This window comes from Pogonomyrmex barbatus, unplaced genomic scaffold (assembly GCF_055798465.1).
Source record: "Pogonomyrmex barbatus isolate J1 unplaced genomic scaffold, ASM5579846v1 scaffold9, whole genome shotgun sequence".
Taxonomy (NCBI): Eukaryota; Metazoa; Arthropoda; class Insecta; order Hymenoptera; family Formicidae; genus Pogonomyrmex; species Pogonomyrmex barbatus.
In genome coordinates, this window is record NW_028297193.1 from 1,007,477 (window position 1) to 1,033,899 (window position 26,423).

At 35.5% G+C, this 26,423-nt stretch overlaps 3 protein-coding genes across 5 annotated transcripts in view; all 3 read left to right on the plus strand.

Annotated features, from left to right (window-relative positions):
* The window catches only part of gw (trinucleotide repeat containing adaptor protein gawky), a 60,162-nt gene extending 41,916 nt beyond the window's left edge, over nt 1-18,246 (plus strand). For both annotated transcript variants that reach the window (XM_089084499.1, XM_089084500.1), the window contains exon 16: nt 1-18,246. This exon is cut by the window's left edge and continues 13,964 nt beyond it. The gene's annotated coding sequence lies outside the window, so the exon portion shown is untranslated.
* Nucleotides 1-26,423, plus strand: part of thw (chitin-binding domain protein thawb) — a 94,614-nt gene that overhangs the window by 13,769 nt on the left and 54,422 nt on the right. The gene's annotated exons all lie outside the window — the stretch shown is intronic.
* LOC105428898 (uncharacterized) lies at nt 20,190-25,565 on the plus strand. 2 transcript variants are annotated; one of them, XM_011641495.3, is made up of 4 exons: nt 20,190-20,350; nt 22,224-22,382; nt 22,974-23,230; nt 24,474-25,565. In XM_011641495.3, exons 1-4 carry the CDS (start codon nt 20,311-20,313, stop codon nt 25,305-25,307), a joined length of 1,290 nt encoding a protein of 429 aa, XP_011639797.3. In that variant the 5' UTR covers nt 20,190-20,310; the 3' UTR covers nt 25,308-25,565. The 2 variants fall into 2 exon arrangements, with proteins under 2 accessions (XP_011639797.3, XP_088940632.1); XM_089084506.1 differs by lacking the exon at nt 20,190-20,350 and having other exon boundaries at nt 22,309-22,450.

The window sequence follows — 26,423 nt, forward strand, 5'->3', positions numbered from 1 at the left end:
AATAATAATGTTAGCAATAATGGCTGTCTAATTTAGCACTTTGTGTAACCTAATGGCTGTCTATGTAATTTAACGTAAACGTCTAATGGTAATTACTTTTCGAAAACTGACACAATCCGCTTCGGAGGCAATATCGCGCGCGACTGATCGAATTTATTAACGCAAATACGCCCGATCGACGCCAATTAATTAAAACCGAAGTCTTGCCAATCTGCGCGTTCTGGATCTCTGGAGGAAAGGAGGAATTAACGATCTAATACCGTTACCGACAATAATGGCCCGGAAGTGATGTTGGCGTGCTGCAATTTACGTACACGAGATACGCATCTCGGATAAGTGACTAATACGATGGGTCCGTAATGTTGCGCGATAATTCCGTCGTCCATCGATATGCCACGTCCTATCGAAAGGAAGAAAACATCGAATGACGAAATTATTGCGCGATGACATCAATTGACGTCCGCACCGTTTATGATGACTTTCCTGCGTAAACGGCTGCTTGATATTAAAGATTTTCCTTCCGTTTTCTCTTTATCTCATATGTACACGCTTCGTAAAATATTGGATCGCGTCAATTGCAACGTGTTCCCTTCCTTTCGGGTTGTCCGTGATATCTTAAGTTTTACGTGTAAGAGACGTCTCGTCATACGTCAGAAATCATATATTTCAGATTTAAGTTTTTATATATGGCTTAACAATAACAGTATATTGTGATATTTGTCTTTTCCAATATTTATCTTAGAAAATTGTGCCACTGCAAGGAAATGCATTTTCAAAAGAAAGAAGAAAGAGAAACGAGAAATAGAAACATATGTATCTGCGCGTACATTTTTATAAGTAATTAAATTATTTTCTATATAAATAATTTCGAGCGTACTTGGGGAACTTGAATATTGGGGAGCGAGGTATTCGTGTTTGCTTTCCCCATGAATTCTCTCGTCTTCGCGAGAATCCCGCAATCTCACAGGCTACCATTAAGTAAAGTCGTTCATCACGAAATTGAAACGCTACTGGTATCGTCACTTCATTATTATTATTAACACCACGAAACGCGCTGTTTACTGTCGCTGATATTATCGGTATTACTGTTTACTCTCGCTGCTGTGTTACTACTGTGTCACCATTACTATTTATTGCTACTATTATAATTATTAACACTATTGCTACTATTACTATTATTATCGTTACGGTTATTATTATTATCGCTAAACTGCTGCTGCTGCTGCTGCTGCTGCTGCTGCTGCTTCTATATATACCACCATTACTAATTATCGCCGCTATTACTTATGCCGCCGTAATCTGCGCGCGTTTTCGTCTTCAATACGCAAACACTATTTTAGCTACTGTTTAGCATGGCGCTATCTGAGCTCTCGTAATTGTTAAGTACAAAAGTCAGTTAGTTTAGGATATAAACAAATTCACGAGAGTTTCTTCATTATTCTCACGGGTCGTGACACAACGCTTTGCCTATCTCCGAAGCGCTGTAATAAAGCCGCGAGCTCGCTTACTTTCTTCCGGAACGGCATCAGCTTTTTCAAAGCAGCATTTTAGGCTTCGCGTGTTCGAGAGTTGTATTCGGCAGTTATTATATCCTTATTTATCGACGTACATCCAGTTTTTTTTACTACGATTCACAAGATCGGTCTTAAGTTTATCGGTCGAGCACAAATTGCGTAAGAGATGCCAGAGAGATATTACAGAAAGTAAATCAGATTGTTTAGGATAATGAGATTATTCTAAATTCAGTAGGCACACTCAATAATTAAGTGAACTAGAAACGACAGCACATCGTTGTAAATTCAACAATATCTATGCGAGAACGTAGGAGCTTGTTGTCCTCCGTAGAAAATTATCTGAATTACAGACCGTTAATTTCGGTTTTGCAATCGAGAATCTCTGCGAAGGCCACGTCCGCAGCATCGCACAAGTGGTGACCACATCTTCGAAAGAACTTACTTGATTTTCGCTCATTCTTCTAGAACTTTCCACGTTATTTTCCCTCGTCCGTTGACTTCGTTTATCTTGGGAAACTACTAGTATTTACCAAATGCCACCAAATGTCTGAGAGACATCGCGTTCTCCGCGCGCTAGTTTAGTGAGCAAATTCAGCAAAACTAAAGAAGGGGGGGGGGAAAGAATCGGAAAAGAAGTAAGATCTTTCTGTTTCGTAAAATCGAGGCTGGCCACGCTCATGCTGATTCTGTTACGCGAACAAAGTCGCAGATGCACACCTAGTCATCGACTTTCGCGAGCGCCGTTCGCAGCTTTTCGCAGGGCTTTTATCTAGTGATAGCCCCTCTCTCTCGTCGTTGGTCTGTACAAATTTCGCCCAGCGATTCTCTCTGTGTTCTTGCGACCTCGAGACGAGAGCCTCGAAAGAGATGTCGAGTGTCTATCGCGAAGGGAAAAGCGCAGTGATTACGCCCCGGTAATAGTCGTCTTTACATAGAAGGGCAAAGAGACGTCTCTTCTTTCCGGTCGTCTCGTTGTTCCTTGTCGTTGATTAACTTTTAAAAACCGATGTAACGAGATCCGGTATGTTGTTAATGTAAACAGTATTGAATGTCAAAAATTCGGAAGGAATTAGATAAGGAATACATTTTCAACATGATGGATCTTTAATTAATTACAAATAGAGTCGTGTCGGGTTAACGTCGGTCAAGGATCAATTGAACGATAAATTGAATTCGTGACTCTCTGGATTTTCCTGGTGATTGTGCATGAAACTCTTCTGGGTCTGTAGTCCCACACTTCCTTGTGATTCGTTCGGCGGTAACGGAATCGATTATCTGTAACGACGACGATAAATGTGCAATATAGACACGTAACAAGTATCGATTTATAGTGGTATTTCTGTATTCTGTATCTTTAGGATTTATCTACGATTAGATTTTAGCCTTGCTATGTTAATTCGTGCGTCTGGCAGTATTTTTCGACGGAATCTGTGCCGATAAGAGAAAAACGATAAACGCTCGAGTTTCCGGAATCCACATCACTTTGGAAATTTGACAGATCAAGTGTTACCAGCAATCGTCTGTTTTTGGAAACCAAATTTGACAGGAGTGGATAAGAGAGTCTTGACTATCGGGTGGGTGGGAAGTTTTACGCGATCGTAAAAATTGTTTCTCCATAAAAGTATGGTTTTGACGTACGATTATGGATCCGTACCACTGTACTTATTCATCGCGATACGCTCTGTCCAGTACCGATAGCCACGGAGTTGTAAATCGTATCGCGTTCTTTTGACCCGTGACCTGGGAAAAGATCTGTCGGCTTCTCAACGCTCGAGATATTAATTATTACGCTTCGGGGGGATTAAACTGAGTCTCGTCCCATTTCCGAAGGAAACGCGGCTAAATCGCGAATGCGCTAACGAATTAAACAACGGCCGACTTCGTAAGATCGATCGCGAGCGCACTTACGAGGGATCAATAAAGTAACCTTGTCGATATCAATTCGCACATATTTTTCGATCATATTCTAATCTCTAGACGAAAGTTTGAAAACGAAATATCGCTCTATCTAGTCGGTCTTCTTCTAAAGAAAATAAAAAGAAAAAAAAAAGGGGAGAAAAAGAAAAACGTTCTTCTGAGAGAGACGCGGTATACATCCGCGTAATACACTTTGAACGTTGCGCGAGAAGATGTGAGAAATTGGAGAAAGTGCTAATGTGATAAAGTATACAGTCGACCTTGACTCTACTTACTGATTAAGTTCCCGCAAATCTCATTCATTTTACAAAACGTCGACGATTGACATAATCTTGAATCTAGGTATTATCGCGGGCTCCAAGTGTTCTCGTTCGTTCGGAATGATGTCGACGTTTCAAAATGACCACGAATTATTCAAGTTGACAACTTGAGAGATGTTCGAATGATACTTCGATATCCGGGGGAACGAAATCGCCATTTCGCAAGGACATTTTCACTCGCGCGAAACGAACACCTCGCGCGCGTCGGACGAAAATGATACGACACGATTATTATAATGGTATTATAATGGTGTTATACGAACTGGTATAATGATGGTATTTGGTGGGACTAGCTCTCTCGAATCTTTCTCCTTTGGAACTTTACGTCCCTTTGATAGTTGTCGCATTTGCATACGGGTCGTGGATCGTTCGATAGGATTGAAAGATTGAAAACCGAGATGTTTCTTGACAAAGTCTACACACTAGTCAATTTTTTGAATGATTAAATGCTCGTTCAGTCAGACAGAATGATCAATGATCAGGAATTCTTTTGTATTCTTTTATTTTTTTACTTTGTACGTACAAAATTTTAATAAACGTGTATTAAACACTGCTTCAAAGACTAAAGACTAAAAGAGATAAAATTGTAAATTTATAAAAATATAAGTACTAATTAAATTGATAATAATTACACGATGAACGACAGTCTTTTTGAAATAGCAATATAAATAGCCGACGTCTCGTCGGGATAGAAAACCGGATATATTCGGATCAAAATCAGACAAGTCGCGACATCTCATCGTCAAACGCGACGCACCATTATCCATCGCCATCAACGCCATATATACGAGTCGTACTACTGAAATTTCCGATGTTGCCGATCGGAATTTTACACGAATTTTTAAAATACGAGCGTCTACCCTTGCAGATTCCGAGCGTCTGTACATGACATCGTGAACGGAAGAGTTATTACAGGTGAAAGATTAGTTCTCCCGCCCGAAGAAATTTCGAGCTGCTTTTCGACTTGAATTCACGGTGCGCTTCGCACGTTCCCGTGAATGATGGTGAAAGCTCTCTCTCGCTCTCTCGTCGAACACGTCGCCCTGAATTTCCCCGGTCGACTGAGCCGCTCGAGTGTACAGGGTCAACAAAGGTTAACCGGTAGACTAGTCGCGGAAAATAACGCGACCGAGTCAGAAATGAGCTACAAAAGCGGGCACGAATCAACAGAGCTGCAATTGCAATTTTAGGAAGACAAAGATCGTGTTTCGCTCGGGACGTAAATGCGAGATGGGAGATGAGACTCGCATTTTTTTTTTCCACGTTACGTTAGTACAAAATTTTATTGCGTACGTTGCAGAAACCGTGTCAACGACTGAGTGTCAATGAACAGCGCGTATTAAATTAATTTCGGACTTCAGCAGTCGTTAATCGCATCGCGAGGGCTTTACGATGAACGAGAATAAAGGAGAGCACTCGACCTCCGAGGGCACGTAGCACGTAGAAAAAAGTACGAGAAAAGGAAAAGAAAAAAAAAAAACCGAAAAAAAAAGAAAGAGAACAAAAAGAAATTTGCGGAGCAAATTTGAGGATGGACGAGCGGTCGCATTCAATCCGTGACTTTTTTAAGGCGTAAAAGGTTATTTAAGTAACGATAAGGCTAACACTTAGGCGCTAAGTTACTAATCTCGTAATCGTAAACTAAAGTGGCGAGTATTTTTAATAATAACTGTAACTCTTCTAAACGAGAGACACCTAACGAACATAATCAAACGTCCTTTATGTGTAAGTTATGAATATTTTGCCTTAATATTTTTATCCGTGTAAGAAAAGTTAGAGAGCGAGCGGAAGAGAGAGAGAGAGAGAAAGAGAGTGAGAGAAAGGAAGTGCGAAAGAATGTGAGAACGAGAATGAGAGAAAAAGAGAGAAGTCGAGATGTTACGAAAAGAAAGTCCACTTGCATTTGTGCTGATCACATGATTCGCAGAGAAACAAATTCCTGGGAAATAGCGAAAATTAATTGTATCCCTTCTCTCTTTTCGAGTTTTCCTTTTCCATTTTCCAGATCAGAAAAAGACAAGTGTATACATACGGAAACACGCACACGCGTGCACGCATGCATACCTACGTATTACACGTTTATTACAATGCAATCGTGAGATTTCGCGCAGCAAACTCGTCCCTCGCGCGATCTTTCAAATAGGATATTAGATCGACGAAGTGGCCTTAAGACCCCGAACTGATGATCCTCTCTTCGCTCCCCTTTCCCCCCCCCCCGTGCGACTCCTTGGTGAAATTCCGTTTAGTGTTCTCCATCGAGCGTATCGTAAAGTACTTCGATCGGCGCCGATCTCGTTTTTGTCCGTTTCCAGATAGTGCCTCCTGCTTTCTTTGCTATCTCTCCCTGGGAAGTGCATTTTTCGATATTATCGCGCGTTTCGCATCTTTCAAATGGTTTCCCCCATCCCTCGCGAGGGATAAGATCGACGAAATAGCTTTCGCGTAAATTTGACAAAGACGAGATTTCTCCCTTTTACGTGACAGATGCAGAACGTTGACTATTGTGATATCGCTTCGTACGATTAAGAATCGATTTTCTCAACCCTTTGCACTCGAGAAGTCAGTCGGGCGTCGAAGCTCTCAATGGCATTGTACAACAATTTACGAGAATTATATGTAACATGTGATGCCGAGCGGTGCCGCCAAGACGAGAAATGATGACACAAATGCGGACAAGGATTATCAATGCTCAAAGGATATACGCTTTTTTTTTTTTTCCCAACTAATTCCGAGACTCTGCGAACGAATATCCTCTCGCGGCACAAGGCGCGAATACAATGCGACCGGAATATAATGATCGCCAACCGCTACGGGTAGTAACGAATCGATTGACGAGTGAGCTCTTTGGGTACTAGGCTCGGCTATATATCATCCTCTCACGACTGAAATTTTACTTTCCGAGATGAAACCACGTAGTTCAGGTCTCGCGCGCGCGCGCGCGCGCAAAATAGAGGCTCGCAAATAATTGCGAGACGTATACACATACGCGTCGATGACTAAGCTTTCTCATTTAGGGAATTAAGGGAACTAAGTATCATATAGGAAACAGACTTTCGTTTCTCGTATCACGTTTCTCGCTGTCGTGTAATCGATATAGGGTATTAAACGATTAATCACGCGCGCTCGCGGCGCAAAAATAAGTCTATATATATCCAGGTTAAGAAAGAAAAGGGAAAAAAAAAAAAGAATGGATGAGGAGGAGGAGAAGGAGGAGGAAGATGGAGAAGTCTGTAAAATGGAGCGTCGGCGGTTTATGGACGAACTGAGTCAGTAGGAAGTGACGTAGGCGCACTAGTGTTCTTTCCGCTCTGAAACGAATCTGTGAAACGCCAACATCCCTATGCTCTAGACAAGTACTTTTCAAATGTGACAATGTAACCGTACACGCTATATATATATATATGATTTTTTATTAAATATAAGTAAATGAATTTAAACAAAAATTTATATATTATATATCTATATATATATATATATATATATATATACGCAGATATCAATAATATAAAACATATATTTAACTGGCGGTACTATATAATACATAAATATATATATATATATATATATATATATATATATACACACATGAATGAATACATAAATATATAGATATATATTATTATTGTCGTCATTATCGTCGTCGTCGTTGTCGTTGTCATTATTATCATCAGTGTCATTATCATCTTACTCTTTATCGTTATTATTATTATTATTATTATTATTTTTATTTTTATTGCTATCTCAGCGAATATTATTGTGAGTATAACATTATGCCAATTATACACACGAACGTGAGTATTAAGTAAAGCTAGTAAAAAAAGAAAGCACCCTATATAAGACATAATACACAATACGCGTTAATGACGGTCTACACATACATATAATGAAACATACACATGCATATGTAATACTGTGTTGTGAGCATTACATTACTTCTTCGTTTGTAGTTAATTAGATTCTTAAGTTCCGTATAATTTAAATTAATTTGATGCAGGTACTCGTGCAAAAAAAAATGAATGCGTAGATAACAGAGAAAAGGGTATTCTGTAACACGTTTTGTGTGTGTGTGTGTGTGTGTGTGTGTGTGTGTGTGTGTGTGTGTGCGCGCGCGCGTGCGTGCGCGCGCGCGCGCGCGCGTGTGTGCGTGTGATTTGTACGATTGTTCAATATGTATGTATGCACATGCATGATATGAAAGAGAAAGAAAGAGAGAAAAAATAAAGTGAGTGAGAATGAGATAGAAAGACAGATTTAATAAGTCATCAACATGTGTAAGATAATTGATTGATTGAATGAAAACGGAAAAGGAAAACAAAGAATACCACAAAAGAACGGATGCGATCATCGTAATTTTTTTTTTAATTTACTAGAGGCTTGCTTTTGTTACGTATGTCAGTTGCATCAACTTGTATTTTTTATATCAATGCATCGATTAATCATTGGATTTATAATCAAAATAATTATTTATTGATTGCCATTGAGTTAATTAAACGTTCAACAACGATATCATTGATTTCGAATTCTCCAATCTGACTATTAATTCATACAGCAGGATTATGGGGAGGTAATTGATTATTAATATACACTTCACGTTTAATAGTTATATATTAGTCATTAGCAGCAGATAAATGTATTATTGTCTTCAGCATAGTTTATTTAAATTTCTTTTAATATATATATATATATTTTATTATATATTCTATATTATATAAATTATCGATATATATCGAATCTAAACTATAACTTAATGTTTAATCTATACCAATTTTAACCAATTTTTATGCGTAATCGATATGTTTTCGTTTTATAAATAGACATTTGAGAGATTTTTAGGTTTGTACGATTTATATACAGTGTGTAATGGTCTTTTGATTTGTGACATATATTTATTTAAATATTTTATTTATATAAAAATACGTAGATCGCGACAAACCGGGCATTCTTTGCTATTTTTCGCTATTAATTACGATGCCGTTTTGTCCTTTATTGATTGCCATAGAAACACGTTAATATATTGGTAGGGCGGGGAAGGGAGGGGAAAATTAATGGACAGTGTGCCAATATATATATATATATATATATATATATATATATATATATGCGACATTAATTATTACGCTGGCCGATCTGGCTCGGCGAGTAATTTACGAAAAGATCGAGGACGGAATCTTCGGAAAAGGATCGATGTTCAGGCGATCAATCGATCCGTTCAATTTCATAAAACGCCTCCGCGCTCGTATATTCCATGTTTATCCTTTTCTGTTTCTCTTTCTTTCATCATTTGAGAGAAAAGCACACGAAGCCTCCGTACCTAAGCCGTGTAACCAAGCGTACCTAGTGTTAACGTGTACTAATATATTATAATGGCTATTCATACGATTATCGTCTGCACCAGTTTATTATTGCTCTTATTATTATTATTATTATTATTATTATTATTATTATTATTATTATTATTATTTTTATTGTTATTATTATTATTATATCGAAAAATAAAAAAAAACGATTACAACCAGGAAAATAAAATACAGACTTGCAGTGAATATTTAATTTTCCTTGAGAGTTAATTTCCTTTCCAGTCGAGAAGATTGTACTATCAATGGCGATAAGATGGATTATCATTCGTGATGTCTCTAGATATTTCAGAGATGAACGTGATAGATTTAATTGCATTACACGTAGATATGGATGATATTATAGATTTTTTTCCGTACGATCCGAACAATGTATTCGGGTTAATCAAATGACAATGAATTAGAAGAGAGACTAGAATAATTATATTTTATACATATATGTATATTTTATATTTGTTTATTTAAAAAAAATTTTTTTTTTACATTACATTGATTCCAAGAAGTTTGATGAACTTCCGATTGACCGTGGAACAACAATTGCAAAAATTTGTATTTTCCAATCACGAATGAAAAATTAAACGATTTCAGGATAGAACTTAAATAGGAGAAAGATTACTCAGGCGTCGCATCGTGCTAGAGACACAAAATAAATATCAGGTAAGATTTGTACTTTTAACTTTGTAAATATTAATTATTTTCTCTTAAAATCATAATTCTACATCTAATTTTCTAAATCCAATATGCGCGACACAATATCTTCCTTCGAATATTTGAAATTGTATATATTAAGACGTAATAGTATCATATAAATTATTAAAGTTAAAAACTTAAAAAAAGTGATTTTCGTTACGGGAGAAACTAGTGCAATTTTGTTGAATTGACTGAATGAAGAGTAATGCGAGTTTGCGAATTTTGATATAAGAAAGTTTATTATTAGATGAGATAACAAATATGAGATATTAATAAAATAAATTCTTGTCTAAATTTATATTTAGAATTTTGAAATCTATTAAAGTAATTTTCAAAATTTTATTATAGAAATTCTATCCTTATCAAATTATGTTTTGTCTTCACTTAACATTCTTTATTATTTTAAATTATTATTTTGTCAAGTATATTCTGAACAATACTTTTTTTAATCATCTCATTGGTTGATGACTACATAAAGATATCGTTCAACACAGACCGAAACTAGAAGAGTTAGACATTTACACGAGAAAAAAAATATTTCGAGAAAAGTGAGCCTACCATAAGATCGTCGAAGGTAAAATAACACGTACATCAGAACAAAAAATTAGAACTTTGATGATATGGAAATTCTTGGTCCAAAATAAGTGGATCTGCGCAATCAATTTTATTTAAGACAGCGTCATAAAAACCAAATGCACATCAGATTAGATCAAAATTCTTTGAGGCATTTACTTATTTTTGGCCAAAGAATCAGAAAGGCGTCTATCCGTGATTGTTGTCAAATTTATATCCCCAAAATACATATTGATATTAGGTAAGATAAGAGATTAGAGATAATTTAAGATAAGAGATTTGAAGTTTATATCCTAGCAATGATTTATATATGTATATATATTTAGGTGGGAACATATGAGACATATATATTTGCACGCGTAATGATACCGAATTTTTGCGGTAACTGAATTTTTGCGAATCTGTATAGCGTGTATCTAACCTCCATATTTTCTTATGGGAAAAGTTGACGGATGCTTGTAACATTTCATTTTTTTAGCACGACAATTACTCCTCTATTTTAAGTTTCTATATCGAGATTCATTCGGAAACAGATGGAAGGAAAACTTTCGCTCGTCGAAGAAAATTCGACAACTTCGGTAGCAGGCAACATCTTGATCTAGTGACGCGTTCATCAAATCAGTTATATAAATCTGACCTTTTGGTATCTACGATGTAAGAAAGGAAAGATCTCGCTTTCCGTCTTGACTTGCACGGACAAGTCATCGAGATTCGCGTCGTACACGTCCGGTGCGGGACTAAATGAGACGAAGAGGATCATTTCATGACGCGAAGAGGATCTTCGTCTCTGACTTTTTCATATGCATTACGTAGGTATGTTAATAAATGAAATACGGGACGTTGCATATGCAGCAGATCGCGTGCTGACGCGCGTCCGTGTCACAGTATCCTCCTCCCCCGGAGGGGGGGGGGGAGGGGGGGTTGTAGAAACGAAAATATGAAAGTGCGACGAACGTAGCGGAATTCCGAGGCGGGATTACGGTCTGCGGTTCGACGTATACCTAATAGGCGCATATATCGTACGCACATATACCGACACATGTACAAAAATAAGCATTGCATGGTCTTAAGTGTGTCTCTGTATTAAATGTCTTCGCTGTGTAATTCTTAGGGCGTTAAGAAGAGTAATAGAGATAATTGAACAAGCAGTAATCTCCTACCTCGATAACGTATTGAAGGGTGGTACGAGATGCTGGGAAGGTGTGTTTGCACGTGAGATAAATAATGTGTTATCGCGCCCGTAAAATACCGTAACGTTAAGGCGGATACGTGTCAAAAGGGGCTAATCGAGACCGTCGACTGAATGGGACAACGCAACGATTTACCAATGAGAAAATTAACATTTAAAAGTTGAAAAGTCATAACTAGAGGGAAGGAAGCTATTAAAAGATCAATTGTCATCGGGAAATTACTGTCTTGACTTTATTATTGAAAAATCGTTGCATTGTCCCTTTTATCTTTAGGGAGTGTAGCCTTCCGTAGCGTGAAGCAGATCGAGAGAAAAGGGTGGAAGTATGTAGGGATGAATCGTGTTCTTCGTAGCATGTATGTGATTAACTTGTGCCACTCGTATCGTAAAGGGAGACCTTTATCGAGATACCGATGTCGCAATGACGTTTGTGAAAATTTCACAATTAGATTAGAAACGCTGAATGAGCAGAATTAAAAAAACAAAAAAAAAACAGAAACAAAGATATCGCTGAATATCATCAGGGTGAAAAATCGAATATCTCCCGAATTAAAAAAGTCGCATTTTAAAGCGACAACACATATAATGAAAATTATTGGCAGCCTTTGACGTAATCCCCTACTAATCTATATTACCGTATATAAGCGAGAACTTCATTAATCACTTGTTGCTCAATAAAAATTCTCATTGTTATACTTTTGCTTGTGTTTATAATTCTGTTCGATGAATTTGCTTTAATCAGAATTTCGATAAACGTTTTCATAATAATCTTGTATTTCTAACAATTTCGAATTGCTTATTTAATAAGTGTCAAATTGAGTCATTTGTTATATATCTATTTGTCACCCGACGAAATTGAAGCAGCATTATTGACGGGGAACTTTAAATAGCCTTAAAGTATTAAGGATAAGCTCGAAAGATTTTTGAGAAGAGAGAATGTGAAAGAATGAGAAATTAATCTTAAGTTGAAAAAAAAAAGGAATTAACGTGGATGGGAGGAAGGGAGGAAAGGAGAGAGAGACAAATCCGTCGAATTGCCAGAAATTAAAAAAAAAAAAAAAAAAAGACGAGCTGTTCCGTCAGCAGTGCCGAGTGCGAAATCTTCGGTTTTCTACATGACAATATTCATAATTAACATACATAACACGTGCACGCCCGCTAGGTTGTCAGGAGGCTGAAAAAGAAGGGTCGTGCGAAATTTTTGCGGGATAGCGTAATGTAATGGAACTACAACGTTGCGCAACGTGGCTGTTTATCTTCTTCTGGAAATCGAAAGTAGCGAAAGTGATGTTGCAAGAAACAAGAGTGTCGGATGCTGCAAACGATCTTCCCTCCTAATCGGCGATAGCGTCACTGACCGTTCGCCATTCGCTATTCTTTACTTCGATCGAAATTATCGAGCAAAACGCACATCTCGCGTGTTAAACTATAAAATCATATTTTTTTTTTTTTTTTTTTTTAATTCACAGTTGCATTCGACTTGAAAGTGCGCGATAAAATTAGAAAAAGCCGCGTGATTTTTTCGTTCGTAACAGCGTGATATTAAAGTAAGAGTCGTCGAGTTGCCAATTTAACTTGAAACGCAACGTCGAGATCTCGTCTTGTTAATATTTTAAAATTATACGTGAGTTATCTATATCGATAGGAAAGATGAGAACGAGTTCTCAATTTAATAAAACAAAAAAAAAAGTTCAAGACGTAGGAACCGATTGGGGCCGCTGATTTGTGTTCGTGATTTCCGCTAGGTCGTACAACATAAGAGTAGTGTTGGCTCGACAAGTAGTGCGGCAGACGGTTCGTTTTAAAGCGAATTTAATCTGGGATTACGGCGTGATTAACGACGCTTTTGCATTTTTGATTACGCGAGAGAGATGCATCTCCGGGGCGTTTCTCAGATCCCTTGGAAGATTATTAGGGAACAATTTTTTGGAAGAAAGAAGAGTCAGATCGTTTTCACGGCGACTTTGTGATTAATCGTTATCTCTCTCTCTCGTGCAGCAATTACGAAACATGCATTTTTCGCAAGGAAACAATGATGTTCTCGCGCGAGCTTATTACGCGCATAAGGGACGATTCGGGCGTAACGTTAATCTAAATTTATTAAGTGTATGTGGTCTCGCGCATAGGATAAAACTAGTGAGAGGAAACGAGGATATTTAATCGTTGACTTTGCGAAAGAAGGAAGTCACGCGGATCCGGTATGGTGCCGTTGCCACGATTTTCCCGTGTTTAAAAACGAAAGATTAGACGTGTATTTTTTAAAGATCTTAATCAGGGAAACAAGAGAGCAGTAAAAAAAAAAAAAAGAGATATAGACGTTTCCATTAGTAGGGACACGACGAATTTTATAATCAAATTGCAGATTGACGACATACACAATTCCACCATACTAATCTGGTTACTCCGTAGGGAAACGTATTGAATTTACATACATTTTTTATAGCCGAAATTTATTTATCTCGGTAAATATATTGCGTTGCTCTTGCGTATTTTTTGACGGTAATCACTTTTTATTTTTCTGTCATATTTCTGATGCCCGTAATTATAGGATTATTCTATAACGAAAATATATAAATTGAAGGATCATTATATGTATTGGCTGAACATGTACATTTCTAAAAGGACTTTCTCTCGTTGGCCGACGTGGCCTACAGCAACACAAAATGATACAAGACTTACGAAATAATTTCATAATACGAATACACGCAAAGTAAATATAAGAGTAAACTGTTACGCATATATCTTTCTTAGCAGGGTGATTCGTGGGTATATACTCGTGGTATACAGGAGAGGAGCTAATGGCGATTGAAAATATTTCAAACTGACCCTCTTTTCAGTGATACCACCGCGAATGGCGCGGTACATTCGGAGATACACACCGAGAGATAAACGAGGGCTTTCAGACGATGAAGCGCCGACGAGGAGCGGCGCGCGATGAAAGTGGCTCGCTCGAGAAACCAACGCGGAAAGTATCGGGCAATCCATTATCCTCTTTTGAAAACAAATGAACGTCGATTTTTAATCGGCCACTATGTTTTTTTCGGCGAGGATTAAGGGGGTTAGAGGGAAAAGAAAATAACAAAAAAAAAAAAAAAAAAAAGAAGAAGAAGAAGAAAGAAAAGGAAGTGCGCGGCACGTGCCAATAATAAGAAATTACACAAAGAAAAATATACGCGTACGTGAGAATCTTAGGGTATATACGAATAAGTGTTCCTTCGACTCAGCGTGTCCAATTCGGAAGAGAAAAGAAGAAAGAAAATGAAAAAAAAAAAAAAACAAATAATAATAATAATAATAAAATATCGTCGGGTAGGGATGGGGAGGGGAAGCGAAGTAATTAAGGATTAATCGTATAACGCGACGCGTTTTCACATACGGATACGTGAGATCGTACGAAAAAGAGAAATTCGGTGATAGTCGTGTGCTTATCGTATTTAAGCGACCGGTATTTAATCCGTTAATACGCGCAAACCCTATTATCGTTAAGCAGCTACTTATTGAATAACATTAAGTAAGTAAGTAAATCGAGATAACGGTATTCTAAATAAGCGATTGCTGTCCGCGTCGACGGATGCCGACTTACGGGGGGGAAACGAGAAGACGCCCGTTTCGTAGTTTGATTTATCGCCAAGGGGGACGAAAGTGAAAAGCCGGATGGGTCGGTCATTTTCGTGTGGGCCTCTCCGTGATTAGATTCGATGCGTACCGGTGGACGAGTCCGACCGCTACAGGTCGCTACAGGCTGTTCTGAAATTCGCCGTTCAGGATCGAGAAAGATGCGGTTTCTCGCGAGTGTCGACGAGCATCGTAAACCTCTCGACACATTTGCGAGGGCAGGCTTGGACTTTCAATTAACGAAAAAACACATAAGTTTCAATTTCGTGAAATAATTTTAATTAAAAGTATCTCTCCACTTTTGTGTGTGTGTGTGTGTGTGTGTGTGTGTGTGTGTGTATGTGTGTGTGTGTGTATGTGTGTGTGTGTGTGTGTGTGTGTGTGTGTTTTTTTTAAATCTCTTCTCGCTCGAAAATCTTTGAACTCAAACGAAACGAACTAATTTGAGAAATCGCAGTAAGGATACACGATTATATCAGTTAATTATATGTTTGAAATATATTAGTACATATCGAACGAATCGCGTAATTTATTTTATAAAAATAGTTACATTTATTACAAGCCGAAGTTAAAGTACAGTTTGCGAAAAGAACGAAGAATACACTGTCATGCCAACACGACTCCTCGGAAGCGATTAGTATAAGATTCAATGGCTTTACGAAAATCTCGATCTGTTCATAATTAATTAATTATCTCATTTATATATAAGAAAGTAAGTACCTGTAAGAAGTAAGAAGTAAAAATCAATCGTAGAGTTCATTTTATTACATCTTATATCATACCGCCAGTAATGAATCATATTAAGTCGAATATTAAGCAAATATTTACATTAGAAAGTAATCGACGTTAAAAGTATCTCTATGTAAAAGCGCAAATATACATTATCGAGTGATAAGAGAAAGAGAAATTATGAGCAGATCGGGAATTTTCATTCTTCCAGAATTGCGTTGAGCTCCTCATTTGGATACAGCCAGCGACAAGTGCAATCGTACCTCGATGCATTTACACACACACACACACACACACACACACACACACACACACACACACACACACACACACACAAAAAGAACTGATAAACCAAGCAACTATCAAAAAAAAAAAAAATAAGAGAAGATTAATTAAGAAAAAAATTAACAGATTAGAGAAGCGTTGTTGTCTTTTATCAGCCGATCCCGTTGCTGTATCTCGACCGATCGTAACAATATTGATTGTGACGATATAGATTTCCGCGGCGATTGCAAACAGGGTGTTTAAAAAAAAAAAAAAAATTCAAGTTCGATCGGCGGTAAGTGAGGGGTAATTCGCGACAAGGTAGAACGACGGATCGGACGGCGCGGATTTGCTCAACGGTGAGAAAGCTCGCGTGACAAATGTTATTTTTTTTCCACTTTCGACTTGCGTCGCATTTCGTGAGGAAGCGCGGCCGAGCGTACGCGCGCCATTGTATACGAAAGCATATTATTTTAAAGTGGTACAATGCTCTCCGTTTCGGACGGAATGGAACGCGAAGCCTCGAAGCCGACAGAAGTGACAAGAGGCTTCACAGGTTAGGAGCTTCGAAAATTCGCGAAGTTTCTTATTAAAGAGGCCTACCAAGTGGACGTTTCTTCTTGTACTCCTGAATTTTTGCCGCTTCCTCGAAGCTTTACTCATCGAGCTATGATCATTCCAAAATCGGGGGCTGTGCCAAAATAACGCTTTCACGTCGAAGATTCGTCTTTTTATTATGCCTTTTATATACGGAGATGCGACTTGCCATTCATTCTTTTGACGTATTTTAATTGTTACTCAGCCGAGTTTTCCCCCGTGACATATCAATGAAAGTTTTTCAATCGACGATCATGGCTATAACGCTCGAGCAAATGGCGATCGTATAAGAGTAGAAAACGAAAGTGATCGCGAGTCATTGTGGCGATGATGACGAATTCTACTATCGACGAATGAAAACAGAAATGGAAGAAATGACGAGGTTCGATCTTCCCATGTATATTCGTTTAACGAGGATAGTGAAAAGTATAACGCCTACTCTTTCAAGTGTTTCTTCGGATTCAGCAAGCCGGAACTCGCAACGAAAGTTACGTCTTTGTCTCGAAAGTTTTGCAGTCCGCGATTCTTTATTCCATTTAACGTCTTGTTTTTTTTTCCTTTTCTAATTTTTTTTTTTTTTTTATTCACATCACTGGAATTATGCCTATGTAAAGTCCAACTCCGTGCGCATCGTAACAGCTAGAGATAGTGACCACGAGCTATAGACTTAATCCTTTGCACTTGGATGTCGATGTTAGGCGAATAATATTTTGTATCGTTGTTGTAATCTAGTCACTACACCCAAAAAACTTAACGAAACTTAAACATAAATACGTACTGACGTGTGAAATCGGCGAGTGCTCTTAATTCGTTGGAACATTATTGCTGCCGGAAACTCTGATCTTGAATTCCAGAATTGGGCAATGTATCAAATATACATAATTCACACAAATATTTTAAATAATATTGTCATTCATTTTTGTTCTTTTAATATTTAAAATCAAAATTTACGAATATGGATCCATCTTATGGCTTAAAATATTTTCCAAACAGTTTGAATCTTGTTATTTAAAATGCGTCTCTCAAAAAATGTTGCAGTAATCATTTTTCTCACATGAAATATATTATTGTAACATTTTATCCAATTCTGAAGTTGAAGATAATATAAACATAATATCTGACAAAGAATTCGAGAATCTCGCATCTTCTCGATCCTTTGCTCGCGCGTGCCTCTTCCCCGAGTGATTCTGATACGGCGGGAAAGTGCGGAAAAACTAAAAAAAAAAAAAAAAAAAGAAATTAAGGGGAAAATACTTCTGCAAGAAAGTGCGAAAGAGAGAAAGAGCACTCGAAGGATTTGAATATTCATTCGCGTAAGTAGCACATTCTCGAGTAGAGTTAATAAAGCGTCAGGGGACGAAGAGTATTTTTTCTAGGAATGTTAGTGGACCAGGCAGCAGGAACATTAATATCGTAAAACCGCGGCGAATTTCATAATTTATAAATTGCAGGAAAACCAAAAAAAAAAAAAAAAGAAAGCAAAATAGAAGCTGTAAGTAATGAAGGAAAATTATGCATATGGAAAAAAAGAAATGTCGGTCATCGGTTAAGGGAAGAGCAGTGGGACTTGTCATGCGGTTAAATGATACTTGAATGATAGTATAAATGCAGAGTGTGCGTAGGCAGTAAAAACTTTTTTTAGACGTCCTGAAACGGAAGAGGAAATGGCTGAGAACGAGAAAAAGAAAAAGAGAGAGAAACAGTACGAAAGAGGAGAGAGAGAGAGAAAGAGAGCGAGAGAGAGAAACAGAGGGGTGAGAATGTGTGTGTGCGTGTGTGTGTATGTGTGAAAGAAAAAAAGAAGGAAGATGTAGAGAGAATGTGAGAGTGAAAGAAGGTGAAAGAGAATAGAAAGAAATTGAGAAAGAGAGGCATTAACAGAGGTAGAGAAACAATATGAAAACGATAATATTATAAGCAACAAGAAGTGCTTTTATGAAATACAATATTATTTATACCATCCTGATGACGTATATATATATATGTATATATTATGCATATATATATATATATATATATATATATATATATATATATACATAAATATCTATATCTATATACATTATATCTATATATGGTAAGTGATAATATAAGAGAGAGGAACGTGTATTATGTAACAACAAGGTATAGATAAGAATATTAATATATTACAAATACACATATAAGTATACATATAAATATACACACACATATATATATATATATATATATATATATATATTAAAAATTATGACCTATTATGATTATGATAATATTAATATTGTAATAATTCGTAGTATTATATTGTCACTAGTACAGCATTAAGTAATAAAGGTTGTCCTGTATGTGAACATGGGTATATTATCGAACGTACATCCATTGAGTTGCAAAAATTGATAACTTCCCGTACCGCAAATTCCTTTCTAGTTCTGCACTTCTTCTTTATTTATTTTACGTTATGTATTTTTTTATTTCTATATAAATTAATGGCAATGAGGGATCCATAAACCCAAGGGATCCCAAAACCAAGCGTGAAGCTATGAAGGTAAGTGTGTTTAAAAATTTATATATTGATATAAATAATAATTAATGTTAAGACTCTTTCTTGGTTAGTTAGCCAATAATATGTAATTCGATAGATCGCGAGTCTGCCTTTCTAATAATTAAACAATGCGATGTGCGTTTACGTAATTACATCGTGCTTGTTGATCGCCATAAACGCGGAATGCATGATAATGAATTATTAATATGAATTATTAATTATCATGCATAAATATTTGTCAGTTAGTATTGATAGATATCTGATAATCTTTGTGCTAAAACGTTGCCTGTACAGATAAGCTAGAAGAATCACGCGTAAAACCGTAATCTTTTAATTGCATAAAATCTTTAATGAAAGAGGAGTCTAATTGAAGTATTAATTAAAATAACAAAGATACAATAATAATATCTCTTTAATAATAATTTCAATCGCTTAAAGTGAAATGTTTTATATTTGTTTTATCAGGGAAAGTTTATCGGGGATAATTAGCGTTTAGATAATTGATGCTGCACCGTACATACTCTGAATGAATTAAATTAATGATAACAAATTTTTTAAATTTCGTCTATGAGACAACATTGTGATAACGGATCCGATTAACGGAGCCAGGTTTCCTGGCTTACATTGCCATGCAGATACACGATACAGTTTTTTTTTTTTCTTGTAAATTTTTATTTTTAATATCCGATTTTTATCAACTAATCTTGGAGATAGCTGGTCGTTGGGCTGTAGAAGAGACAACATTCCGCAAAAAGAAATAGATACTTTATCGCCTTTAGCGCCTCTCAATGTCGCTTCATGTAATGAAGTTCGTATGTACTTGATTGGATTACACAATCATGTGTAAGCAACATATGCAACCTTACGTCATTTTCACACGTTCACACGAGTAAACCGGCACGTGCAGAGGGGCGCTCCATTCTGAGCGCCGATTCGTTCTTCTATAATGACAGATGTCGTACGAGCACGAATCGTACAAATAGTGAAGGCTTCTAAACGATCGCGATCAGTGAAGTGATACGCAACGATGGAGAATGGATCGTTCACGGTTAGCCAATCTCCCGAAGGTACGTCCAATCTCCAAACAAGATCATCCTCGCACCAAATAAAAAATATATTTTTATATCTTCAACGTCGAGAAAAGTGATAAAGTTGTTTTTTTTAATTAACAAAACATATTCTCTCCGTGTTTTTAAATAGAAAATAAATAATTTATCTTATCATCCATTATATTTTTGTTCGAAAAATTATTTAATATTCATTAAAATAGTTTGCCGCAAGCGGTTTGCTCTAAAATAAACAATTTATCGTTTAATTTTACTTTTTATCTGATTTATTATAATTGTATATTATTTTAATTATATTTAACTTATAGTATAGTAGTGAGAAATGAATAATATAGTGGTAATAAGATGGAAATGACAGCAATAACTCGTCACAAGAATTTTTCACAACTTTATTTTATTTTGTCATTGTTATATAGTAATTAAAAATTTATAAAATTTGCAATTTGTATTGATTTTATAAGCTATTACAGATAAAAATTTATTAATATTATATAAAATACATATTTATAGAAAAATTGATCTTGGCTTTTATAGAAATTGCATATATAAAATTTTCACTAAGTAAATTTTCATTAAGTGAATAAAATTTAATCTTTTCACTACAGTGCATGCGCAGCTAAAAGTATTCACCACAAATGAAAAATTTATTCAAACGACGTTTGCAGAAACTTTTATAACTCAGCGATATTTGAATATAGAGGCGATTACTGTTACTATGCCACGTCAACAGGAGCATTATATCGATTAAATGATAAAATAAATGCATTTATATGTACTTACGGATTCAAGAAAGTTTCAAAATGTTGAAAGAATTTATCGTGCAATCTAGAATCTGTCACGGTTTCTTCGAAATCATGTTTTTAATATAAAGAAACGTAATAGATACTACTGATCGTTTCTTCTAAACTATAAAATAAATTAATTTACAAAATATGAAAAATAAATTTTCTGATTTATGTTTTTTTCAACGAATGAATTAACATTATATTTTTCTTAGCGCTGACTACATCTGTAATGGAATTCATTGTAATTACTAGCTAACCGATAGCGTTACGTCACGTTGCAAGTTAGTATTAAAATCATTTTCTTGCGTGACATGTGTAATTTACAACTTGATTTACGATTTTTGAAATTGATAATTGTCAGGTTTAAAACTGTTTACATCCGCAGCGAAAATCTAAATGTACACTTTGTATTTCTCGCAAATATCATCCTTGAGTGATTATGCTTCCCATCAAGCAACTTTTAATAAATTTACAGACTGTGCTCTTATAATTTTTTAAAAGCTCGTAATAAATCTTTTTGTAATTTTTATTATTATTAAATAAAAATTTTAGCTTGAATATTTAATGAAACTATCACATGAATACTGAACTGAAGTAAATATTGTTTCTAATAATGATGAAATGAAGAAGATAGTAATATGTTTAAGTATTAAAAGTACATATAAAAAAAAATGAATGATAAAATGTGGCTTGAATGACGTGGCAAAAAATTTAGATAGATTTAAAGATCAGTTTTATCGTCTACGTGACAATAATAGATATGTTGTTGTTAACACTTACTATGATTACAATGTACTTCGTTACATCACATGCGCACGTGTTGCAGGCCGGGTCAATTCAATTTGCGCGTGAAGTAATGTTTGCAAGATTAATGTCTCATGTCCCTGAACAAACACATATCCGTATTCGTCCAGTGCAATTGACTTTAAAGTTTTAACGTAGTATCTCGTAGCTACTAAACAGTACAACAATGCTTCGAACATAAAAAGATTTGTAGCATTTGTGGTATTATCCTCGAGTTTCGAAAATTTTTTTTTCGTAGCTCTTCCGATGATCTTTATTTTGATGTTTAATTTTTTTCTTTTCAGACACGGCAAAACAGTTCCAGGTTTATCTGAGAAAGTACGAAAATGATGACAAGTTGGTGATTCTGGAGGCCGTGAACAGGCCAGGGTCAAAACTTGGCGACAATTACACGTCGATGTTGATGCGAACAAAACTTGTTGGTACACGCGGAGATGGAAGTCGTTAGTCTCGTTACATTACTTTTATTTTTAGCTTTACATTAAATACGAAGGACAAACGGAAATTGTCGGTAGGGAAAATTTGATTCAACGACAAAACAAAATAATTTTTAGTTTACGTAACTCCTTAATCATAGCTAGAGATAGAGAAGGAAAGAGAGAAAAAACGAAGAATGCTTATTATTTTAATGCTATTTATTCAGAATAATGTTGTATCTGAAGAGAACATACATTTTACATTTTTATTTTTTATACAAGAACTTATTTTATAATTTTTTAATGATATTTATATAAATTAATTATAGATGATAAATTTTTATGATTTATCCTGTATATTTAATTATAATTAAAAATTATTGTAGGTATTTTCTTAGATTATTTAATTTTTTATCATTATCGAAATTAATTTATCTTATTGCTTATTGTATTTTTATAACTTTGGAAAATTTTTTTATCTCTATACAGTTTAATCTCGTTTCAGTTAAAAATACCGCTTTGAATTTATTTAGCACAATAAAATAGTTATAAGCATATATGCAATATACAAATATGTAGTTACATTTTCTTGAATCTTTTTTTCATATTTGTGCGTAGCATATGTCAAGACCTTTATGTGTAAAATGATAATCAAAGATCGCAACATTAGCAAGTTGCTAGAACTTTCCGATTTATTCCGTATGGAGGCACACGCATATACAAAGGTATTGCCCATCGTTGGACCATCTTTTGGCCCTCAATGTATATATGCCGATGAAAATACTATAATAATGGACGATTTAGCGGGAAAGGGATACGTTAATTGTGAGAGGCGCGACTTTTTAGACATGGATCACACTGTCTATGCTTTAAAGGTATATTTTTCATCTAATCAAATAATTCTGCAATACGCAATACCATTTATCTTATCTCAACTTGTTGCTGTTTATAAACGATAGATAAGAGAAATAGATAACTTGTAAGTGCATTAAATGTATATGAACTAAATCGTTTTGAAGAACTTCATGCTGTTGAATTATTAGAGATTATTTTTTAATAAAGTTTATCGATTATGTTAATTATTATAGAGCAATTAATTACTTTTATTTGTGTACGATTGATGCAGTTCCTTCAGGATGCAGTTACTAATTCTAAATTGTGCGCGGTAGTAATATAAATAATTTATAATCAGAAGACAACGATTCTCTCGGTACAAGTACGTTTAAAATTGAATGATGTTTTTTCCAAGTAGTATTATGAAATAAATACATCACTTTAACTAACACAAAGTGAACTTAAGATTATAAAGTTTTGTTAAGACGTGTGTGCGAAACAAGTAAAAACATTACGAGACGTAATAATAATAATATTAATATTCATAGAATAGCGATATGAGAGATTCAAAGCTTGTCTGATTTTCTCGATAGCTGTCAATGATTATTGACCAATATGACGTATTATCTAAAGATCCTACACAAATTTCAAAGATTGATTAATATCATTTCAAGATGATTAATGATACGATACTTATGGTTACGTTTTTGTACATTGGAAAAATATTAATAATGACTTTCAATATTAATTTTGTATTTATGCTGATACAAAGGATTATGCTGATTACAAATAACATCGATAAATAAAAATCTTAAAGTTCTTTGAAGTAGAATTTTTTAACGTAGATGACATTTTCTTTTCTCAAGTTTTAATTTTTATTACGAGTTGTGGAAATTAATAATTATCTTGTGAAGTTTGAAAAATGATATTGAAATGATATTATAACATCATTATTTGCATTTTTATTATTTATTTAAAAAATTACCGTTAGTATTTATTTAAAAAGTATTTAATTTTTAATTCTTGTAAATTTTTAATCACTTTGTTTTATCTTAAAAAGTTAATACATAATTGCATGATAATTGCACTGAGTTTTAGAAACATTTACATTTGCAATTTATATATATAGCTTTGTCGATGTTATTTTTTGTCTGTTTGAATTTGAAGTTTTTCATACATTTGAATTGTATATATATATATATATATATATTTTTTTTTTTTTTAATACAGATAATTGATTTATGCTTAATTCTATTTGTGATAGATTTTTTATATTTTCCCCAGAGGTTAGCCAAGCTACACGCTTCGTCTTTAAATATAAAGATCAACAATCCGCGGCAGTTTGAGAAGTTGATTACGAATTTGGAAGAAGTAATCTACAAGGACAATTCCAAAACGTCAGTAATGAGGTCGTGTACCGAAATGTGTATAAAGTCAATGTTGCAATATTTAGAACTAATGGAACCGCAAACGGAGGAGTTGCAAGCTATCAAAGATTATATTAGCCCCTACGTCGAGAAAGCCTACGACACTTTACGAGGACTGTTCACCGCACCGAAGCAAAAGTATCACGCGATCTGTCACGGCGATCCATGGATCAATAATCTGCTCTACCTACACGACAAGGACGGCAAGATAATTGATTTGAAGATGGTGGATTACCAGATAATTAGGCATATCTCGCCGTCTACGGACATCCTTTACTTTATATACAGCAGCGTGCAGGAGTCCTTGATCGAGAGGAGTTTCGAGAGCCTCATTAAGATCTATCACAACGAGTTTTTCAATGAGCTCCGCAGATTACACATGAACGAGAAGATTCTGGCGGAACTCGGCATGGAGTGGCTGCAGACGGAGTTGCGAACTTACGCGTTTTATGGCATACTCGTCGGATGCACGATGGTAAATGCAATTTTGGCGGAGGACGAGGACGTTCAGCGATTTGAAGCGTTAGATTTCGGCCCTTTAGATCCGATTTACAGTACCGACACGAGTACGATGATAAACAGGAAAAAAATTAATCGCGTCAGAATCCTCTTGACTCATTATCACAGGAGATTTGTTTTGGGCATTATTAATGACGACATCGAACCGATTCCTATTACGGGCGATCCTTAATATAAGGATCGCTCGAAATAACTGTAAATGATGTCTCTTGTCACGTCATAGTCTAATCAATTTAATTTTATTAGTGAATTTTGGCGTTTATCAAGTACAAAAAAAAAATAATGTAATCTTGCGTTACATAGATAGCTTAAATTGTTTATATTTAAAAATATAGCTATTTTTAGAAGGTTGTCGAATGGAATGTTCTCTTTTTTTATTTCAATGTTATCAAATGTTATTATTTATATAAAATACAATATATTGTCCAGACATGTGTATTAACTGAACTTTCTTTGAAAATTATATTTATATCGTTCGCGGGAGATGTTACGCAAAAATATATCGTAAAAAAGAAGTTCTTTGTGAGAGTATATATTTTGCACAAGTAAACATTATTCGAGAAATCTTATCTTAACGCGTCGGCAGAGGACATACATAAAGGTAAATAGTATAATTTACATTGATTCTACGTTGCACAAATCATTTCTTAACAAAGCCCCGTTGGGTAACGATGTTCTAAACGGTGGTTTGTGCAAACGGCATCTTTCTCACAACACAATTTCACCGTCGAACTCGTGCCGAAATCTAATTCGCGACGCCCATCTATTTCGTCGCTGCGGTATTATTCCATTATTTCAAAGCGATATTCTACCGTGATTATTATTACGGACGGGACCGCATTACGGACATCTCGGAGTGAGGTAACTCTTGATGTTTATTAGCCTCATTATTTTATATTACGCGAGTGAAGTTAATAATGCTCATTCGAGTAATCCGTTTAAAAGGTCATAAAAAACGGAATGCGGTCAAGCGATATCATATCTTTATCGAAATTGTTTATTTGCACGTAGAGGCGCATATATCGGTCATCAATTTACATCGACTACAATAATGACATCATCGTCCGATTACGGATATTCTCTTAATACACTCCGTGTAAGTTATATTTAATCGCTACATTTAGATTCGATCGAGGGAGAAAAGCGCACAAATACTATATTCCGATTCGATTTTGCAACTGCGTTCTGCGCATAACTGTGGAGGATCAGCGGCGGATCAAGGCAGCGGTTTTATCGAAAGTTAAATGTTAAATTATACTCGGCGGCTGTGTGTCTCCTCTACAATTTC

Coding starts and splice junctions, on each gene's coding strand:
- LOC105428898 (XM_011641495.3), top strand. CDS start 20,311: ATGGAGAATGGATCGTTCACGGTTAGCCAATCTCCCGAAG. Junction 20,351..22,223: donor GGTTAGCCAATCTCCCGAAG/GTACGTCCAATC, acceptor TTTTCTTTTCAG/ACACGGCAAAACAGTTCCAG. Junction 23,231..24,473: donor ACACTGTCTATGCTTTAAAG/GTATATTTTTCA, acceptor TATTTTCCCCAG/AGGTTAGCCAAGCTACACGC.